The 8,491-nt window shown below is 49.1% G+C and overlaps 1 protein-coding gene across 1 annotated transcript in view; it reads right to left on the bottom strand.

The window, feature by feature from the left end:
• The window catches only part of LOC121583100 (A disintegrin and metalloproteinase with thrombospondin motifs 19-like), a 143,809-nt gene that overhangs the window by 97,229 nt on the left and 38,089 nt on the right, over positions 1 to 8,491 (bottom strand). Inside the window, exon 7 of the mRNA XM_045225348.1 lies at positions 8,343 to 8,386. Coding sequence (XP_045081283.1) covers positions 8,343 to 8,386 — 44 coding nt within the window. The remainder of the gene's footprint in view (positions 1 to 8,342; positions 8,387 to 8,491) is intronic.

Consider the following 8,491-nt stretch of genomic DNA (forward strand, 5'->3'; position numbering starts at 1 on the left):
TGATGTAACAGGCCATGATGTATCAGGACATGATATATCAGGACATGATGTAACAGGACATGATGTAACAGGCCATGATGTAACAGGACATGATGTAACAGGACATGATGTAACAGGCCATGATGTATCAGGCCATGATGTAACAGGACATGATGTAACAGGCCATGATGTTACAGGACATGATGTAACAGGACATGATGTAACAGGACATGATGTAACAGGACATGATGTAACAGGCCATGATGTTACAGGCCATGATGTAACAGGACATGATGTAACAGGACATGATGTAACAGGACATGATGTAACAGGACATGATGTAACAGGCCATGATATATCAGGACATGATGTAACAGGACATGATGTAACAGGCCATGATGTTACAGGACATGATGTAACAGGACATGATATATCAGGACATGATGTAACAGGACATGATGTAACAGGCCATGATGTTACAGGCCATGATGTAACAGGACATGATGTAACAGGACATGATGTAACAGGACATGATGTTACAGGACATGATGTAACAGGACATGATGTAACAGGCCATGATGTAACAGGACATGATGTAACAGGCCATGATATATCAGGATATGATGTAACAGGACATGATGTAACAGGCCATGATGTTACAGGACATGATGTAACAGGACATGATGTAACAGGACATGATGTAACAGGACATGATGTATCAGGACATGATGTAACAGGACATGATGTTACAGGACATGATGTTACAGGACATGATGTAACAGGACATGATGTATCAGGCCATGATATATCAGGACATGATGTTACAGGACATGATGTAACAGGCCATGATGTTACTGTTACGGTTCGGCACTGTTGGTCCGGTTCCCGCTTGTTTCCCTTTTCCTTTTTCCCCTGTGTGTGTGTGTTGTCTGTGTCTGTCTCCCCCTGCTGTGCAGCCCAGTCAGAGGATCTAGGTCAGGGGGCGTGGCCATTCTCTCTCATGCTCCGTTACTTCCAGCTGCGGCTCATTGTCATCAATCAACCAGCAGTTATCTACCCGGGCTGGACACCTCTCCAGCGCCAGTTCGTTCCTACACTACCTGTGATCCCGTCTGTTCCTGCTGCCTGCCTACCTGCCATTCCCACGCCGCAACCTGCTCATCTGTTGTCTGATATCCTCGTCATCCAGCTCTCCGGACTACTGGCTCTCCCCCCACTCAGCTCCTACCCCGGTCTGAAGCTATTCCACCCTGAACTGTTTCTCTCTGCCAATTCACGCTGAATAAACGACATCCTAATTCACCCTCTGTTGTCCGTGTGTCCGTCTCTGCACCTGAGTCCCCCACCAAGCCTAATAGAAACGAACTGGCCAAACATGGACTCAGCAGAGATGCCACATGAAACAACGGGTGATGGCGTACAACGCGCCCTCCATTCACAGGGAATGTTATTGGGACAACACGACCAACTCATCCGGACTCTTGTGGATAACAACCAGCAGTTGTTGGATCAAGTATCTCATCTCACCTCTCAGGTAGCTAACCTGGTAACACTCACTACCCTTCCTCCCTCTGCTTCTCCTCCGCCTGTTCCTCCTACAGTGGCTCCAGGCTCGGCTTCCGCTCCTGCCCTTCGGGAACCCCCTACAACCTCACCCGAACCTTTCACCGGGGACCTGAACAAATGCCGTGGTTTCCTGCTTCAGTGCCGCTTGGTGTTCCAACAGAAGCCCCTGTCTTTCTCCACGGAATCCTCAAAGGTACATTACGCACTGGGGTTAATGAGGGGCAAAGCTTTGATTTGGGCAGAAGCGGCTTGTTCTACTCAGCAGATTGCCAGCCTGTCGTTTGACGATTTTTCCTCTCAATTGAAAGTTGTGTTTGATCACCCGGACCATGCCGGGACCGCCACAAAGAGACTATTGAAGCTACGACAGGGCACGGGTAGCGTGGCTGAATACGCCATTGATTTTTGGACCTTGGCAGCCGATTCCAAGTGGAATGACGAAGCTCTTCAGGGAGCGTTTGTTAACGGTCTAAGTGACACGATTAAGAATGAACTAGCTGTTCGTGATGAGCCTGCTAACCTTCATGTTCTCGTTTCCCTTGCTACACGAATAGACAACAGGCTACGGGAGAGGAGACAGGAGAGGGGCGGTCGGGTCCACACCGCAGGCGGGGCCCCCCTCGCTTTCTGCAGCCCGAGCTACACCACCACTCGGACACCGCCCACACACCGCAGCGGATCCCTCCACGGAACTAGACGAGCCCATGCAGCTGGGCCGTGCTCGTCTGTCCCCTGCCGAAAAGGAACGGCGCATGCGGGCTGGTGAGTGCATGTACTGTGGGGACCGCACTCATTTCCTGGTTAACTGTCCGGTTCGCCCAAAAGACCAAGCTCGCAGGTAAAAGTGGGCATACTTGCGAGTGCTACACCTGACTCAATGCCCACAGCACCCCGTCTAGTTATCCCAGCTACAGTCCAGTTCAGGAATCTATCTCTCCCACTAGCTGCTCTCATCGACTCTGGTGCTGAGGATAGTTTCCTTGACGTTAACCTGGTCACTCAGGCTGAGATCCCTGTTAAGCCCCTGCCTAAGCCTATAACAGTAACCGCTATTGACGGCCATCAGTTTGCCAACATCACCCATCAAACTGTCCCCGTTTCTCTCATGCTGTCCGGCAATCACAAAGAAACCATCCAGTTTAAAGTAGTCTCCTCCTCGGCCTCCCCCTTATCCTCGGTTTCCCTTGGCTTAGCATTCACAACCCCCATATTGACTGGCAAAACCACAAAATACACAGTTGGAGCACTCACTGCCATTCTGTTTGCCTTGGGTCGGCTATTCCGCCCTCGGTAGGTTCCCCTGCTTCCCCTGTCAAAACCCCAGACCTCTCTTCAGTCCCTGAGGAGTACCTGGACCTGGCCGAGGTATTCAGTAAGTCCAAGGCACTTTCATTACCACCTCATAGGCCATACGATTGCGCTATTGAGTTACTGCCTGGAGCCCCTTTGCCGTCCAGTCGGCTTTTCAATCTGTCCCGTCCTGAGAGAGAAGCTATGGAAACCTACATAGGCGACTCCCTAGCCTCTGGCATCATTCGTCCCTCATCTTCCGCTGTTGGTGCTGGGTTCTTTTTGTAGAGAAGAAGGACAAAACATTACGCCCTGCATTGACTACAGAGGACTTAATAACATCACAGTCAGAAATACGTACCCCCTGCCTCTCATCAACTCAGCATTTGAACCCCCTTCATGGTGCCACCGTGTTTACCAAACTCGACCTACGTAACGCTTACCACCTCGTTAGGATCAGGCCGGAGACGAATGGAAGACTGGGTTCAATACCCCTCTCGGACACTTTGAATACCTAGTCATGCCATTCGGTCTCACTAACGCCCCAGCAGTGTTTCAGGCCATGGTTAACGATGTGTTGAGGGATTTTCTACACCGTTTTGTGTTTGTCTATTTGGATGACATTCTAATATTCTCTAAGTCACAGGATGAACACGTCTCCCACGTCCGTCTGGTTCTCCAACGCCTCATGGAAAATAAACTGTATGTGAAAGCAGAAAAATGTGAGTTCCACCGGCAGTCCGTCCCCTTTTTGGGCTTTATTATCGAGCGGGGACAAGTGTCACCAGACCCTGACAAGATCAGAGCGGTTGTGGAGTGGCCCACACCCACGTCTCGGAAGCAGCTACACGCTTCCTGGGCTCGCCAACTTCTACCACCGCTTCATCAGGGGTTTCAGCCGAGTGGTTGCCCCCCTGACCAAGCTCACCTCCCCTAAGGTGCCATTCCTGTGGACGCCTGAGGCCGAGTCAGCTGTGAGTACATTGAAGGAACTGTTCACCACCTCACCTGTTCTTATTCATCCAGACACTAGTTTGCAGTTTATTGTGGAAGTGGACGCCTCTGATTCGGGGGTGGGGGGCAGTCCTGTCACAACGTTCCCCCACGGACCAGAAGCTCCATCCTGTGGCCTTTTTCTCCAGGAGATTGACCCCTGCGGAGAAGAACTACGACGTGGGTAACCGGGAGTTGCTTGCTGTCAAGTTGGCGTTGGAGGAGTGGAGGCACTGGCTAGACGGAGCAGAGCAACCCTTCATAGTCTGGACAGACCACAAGAACCTGGCTTACATCCAGTCATCCAAGAGGCTGAACTCCCGTCAGGCCAGATGGGCTCTGTTCTTCAGCAGGTTCAAGTTTATTTTAACATATCGTCCTGGCACACGTAATGTCAAGCCTGATGCTCTCTCTCGCCAGTTTACAGACAATGAAGACTTCAGCAATCCTGAACCTGTTCTGCCCGCTTCCTGTTTGGTGGCGGCTGTTCACTGGGAAATCGAGTCCCTCGTCCGATCGGCACAAGAGTTGGAACCTGGACCGGCCGATGGCCCCCCGACCTTCTCTATGTTCCCGCAGCCGTGCGGCCGCAAGTGCTCAACTGGATCCACACCTCACGATTCTCCTGCCACCCTGGTATGAACCGTACACTGTCGCTACTTAAGAGGCACTTTTGGTGGCCATCCGCCGAGGCTGACGTCCGGGAGTACGTGGCGGCCTGTTCCATCTGTGCCCAAAATAAGGCTTCCCACAGGGCTCCTTCGGGCCTGCTGCGGCCTCTCCCAGTCCCGAGTCGTCCTTGGTCTCACGTGGCCTTGGACTTCGTCACTGGACTTCCTATGTCTGAGGGTAATGACACCATACTCACCATCGTGGACAGATTCTCTAAATCTGCCCATTTTGTTGCATTACCAAAATTACCGTCTGCCAGTGAGACAGCCGACCTCTTTGTCCTACATGTATTCCGTCCCCATGGAATACCTGTGGACATAGTGTCCGATAGAGGTCCACAGTTCATTTCTCGGGTATGGAAGGAGTTTTGTTCGGCTCTGGGTGCCTCTGTCAGTCTCTCATCAGGTTTCCATCCCCAGTCCAATGGCCAGACTGAGAGGACCAATCAGGACCTGGAGGCTGCTCTACGCTGTGTGACATCCCAGAACCCCGTCCACCTGGGCCAAACATCTCCCGTGGGTCGAATATGCCCACAATTCCCTCACCTCATCTGCCACCGGCCTCTCACCTTTTGAGGCGGCTTTGGGGTACCAACCGCCATTGTTCCCGTCTCAAGAAAAGGAGTTAGCCGTCCCGTCAGTTCAGGATAACCTTCGTCGCTGCCGCAAGGTGTGGGTGGACACCCGTGAGGCCCTTCTACGGACAGCAGAGCGTAACAAGAGGGTGGCGGACAGGCACAGGGTAGTCGCTCCCCAGTTCCAGCCTGGTCAGCGAGTCTGGCTCTCCTCCAGCAACATCCCCCTGCGCACTGACTCCCGTAAGCTGTCGCCCCGGTATTTGGGTCCTTTCGAGATCGACTCCATCATCAACCCTTCGGCTGTTCGGTTGAAGCTTCCCCAGGCCATGAGAGTCCATCCTACATTTCACGTGTCCCAGCTGAAGCTGGTCTCCTCCAGCCCTTTGTGTCCGCCTGTGGATCCCCCTCCGCCACTGCGTATTATTGACGACCATCCAGCCTACACGGTGCGGAGACTGCTGGACGTCCGGAGGCGTGGTAGAGGGCTTCAGTACCTGGTGGACTGGGAGGGATACGGTCCCGAGGAGAGGTCCTGGATTCCCCCGACGATTTATACTGGATCCGCAGCTGGTGGCTGACTTCCATAGGGACCACCCTGACAAGCCGGGTGGAGTCGCCGGGTGGCGCCCGTTGAGGGGGGTACTGTTACGGTTCGGCACTGTTGGTCCGGTTCCCGCTTGTTTCCCTTTTCCTTTTTCCCCTGTGTGTGTGTGTTGTCTGTGTCTGTCTCCCCCTGCTGTGCAGCCCAGTCAGAGGATCTAGGTCAGGGGCGTGGCCATTCTCTCTCATGCTCCGTTACTTCCAGCTGCGGCTCATTGTCATCAATCAACCAGCAGTTATCTACCCGGGCTGGACACCTCTCCAGCGCCAGTTCGTTCCTACACTACCTGTGATCCCGTCTGTTCCTGCTGCCTGCCTACCTGCCATTCCCACGCCGCAACCTGCTCATCTGTTGTCTGATATCCTCGTCATCCAGCTCTCCGGACTACTGGCTCTCCCCCCCACTCAGCTCCTACCCCGGTCTGAAGCTATTCCACCCTGAACTGTTTCTCTCTGCCAATTCACGCTGAATAAACGACATCCTAATTCACCCTCTGTTGTCCGTGTGTCCGTCTCTGCACCTGAGTCCCCCACCAAGCCTAATAGTTACAGGACATGATGTAACAGGCCATGATATATCAGGACATGATGTTACAGGACATGATGTAACAGGCCATGATATATCAGGACATGATGTTACAGGACATGATGTAACAGGCCATGATGTTACAGGACATGATGTAACAGGCCATGATATATCAGGACATGATGTAACAGGACATGATGTAACAGGCCATGATGTTACAGGACATGATGTAACAGGCCATGATATATCAGGCCATGATATATCAGGACATGATGTATCAGGACATGATGTAACAGGCCATGATGTTACAGGACATGATGTAACAGGCCATGATATATCAGGACATGATGTATCAGGACATGATGTAACAGGCCATGATGTTACAGGACATGATGTTACAGGCCATGATGTATCAGGACATGATGTATCCAAATGTCACAATCTTAGTCTCTCTTTGACTGTGTCCTAAACACCAAGGCCTTTATAGTCAAAAGTAGTGCACAATGTAGGGAATAGGGTGCCATTTGGGACGAGTCTCTCTTTCTCTGACACTGACTAAAACCATCATCATATACGCTCATCCTGCACAGATGGAATCCTGCAGCATGTCATAGTTCTAGAGGGTTACCAAAGCAAACCACAAAGACTAAATTACTAAACAAAAAATACGTAACCCCAATGAATTATAAACTGGATATATAAATCAATAGATGGAGGCAACCCGATGGAAGAAACTTAATTTCAATGAAAAACCATTGTTATTAGATTCTGTTACTTTTCAGCCATATATCACAAATGACTTGTGGTCTACGAACTCCAGTAAGAACTAATCTGATTGGCTCATAAGTCATTATGGGCAGCCAATCAAGTCAAAGCTCACAGGCATGGAAGCCCCCTCTGGTGTACGGTTAAGTTGCCCCTAGACACTGATCAGGTGTCAGTTTAGCATTTCCCCCACTAATGGTTAAGGTTAAGATTGGGGAAGGGGAAGCTGATCCTGGATCTGTACCTAGGGGAAACTTAATCCTGGAACAGATACACAAAGACCAAGCCAATAGAATGGAGTCACATGGCTAGCATTCACATGAGTGGCTTCAAGAGTTCTTATCAGCTCTGTCTTGTTAGAGAGACAAAATAGGGCTGAATAGCTGCTCCTTTAAAATAATCCTGAACCATTACATAAAACGTATCACTCAATCTGACCACCACATTCCTAGATTACATCCCAAATGGCACCCTATTCCCTATGTAGTGCACTACCTCTGATCAGGGTACATAGAACTCTGAATGTAACATGGTTCAGGGATATCTTAAAGGAGCCACTCAGGGGAATGAATGTAACATGGTTCAGGGATATCTTAAAGGAGCCACTCAGGGGAATGAATGTAGCATGGTCCAGGAATATTTTAAAGGAGCCACTCAGGGGAATGAATGTAACATGGTCCAGGGATATCTTAAAGGAGCAGCTCAGGGGAATGAATGTAACATGGTCCAGGAATATCTTAAAGGAGCCACTCAGGGGAATGAATGTAGCATGGTTCAGGAATATCTTTAAGGAGCAGCTAAGACGAACTATTAACACTACTAACCATAAACTATAAACGATTAACACTACTAACCATAAACTATAAACGATAAACTATTAACTATTAACACTACTAACTATAAACTATTAACTATTAACACTACTAACTATAAACTATAAACTATTAACACTACTAACCATAAACTATAAACGATAAACTATAAACTATGAACACCACTAACTATAAACTATTAACACTACTAACTATAAACTATTAACTATTAACACTACTAACTATAAACTATTAACTATTAACACTAACTATAAACTATTAACTATGAACACTACTAACTATAAACTATAAACTATGAACACCACTAACTATAAACTATTAACACTACTAACTATAAACTATTAACACTAACTATAAACTATTAACACTAACTATAAACTAGTAACTAGTAACACTACTAACTATAAACTCAATGAACTACCTTTAACAGCAGCAATGGGATATTATCCTTAACATCAGGGTTACTCTTTGCTTTGTCACACTGATACACACATGCGTGCAGACACACAGACACAGACAGGGAAAGCTGTATCCCACTCACCTACAGTGTCACAGGGTTCATCTTTATGCACGCAGAAATCCTTCCTGCAACATAAAAGACAAATAACATAAACATTCACCGGGCAAAGCCAACCTTGATGCTCTGACCCCCTTTCCCACTTGATTGGTATGGCTCAGTAGATAACTACA

The sequence above is a fragment of the Coregonus clupeaformis genome, chromosome 15 (genome assembly GCF_020615455.1).
Source record: "Coregonus clupeaformis isolate EN_2021a chromosome 15, ASM2061545v1, whole genome shotgun sequence".
NCBI classification, from domain to species: domain Eukaryota; kingdom Metazoa; phylum Chordata; class Actinopteri; order Salmoniformes; family Salmonidae; genus Coregonus; species Coregonus clupeaformis.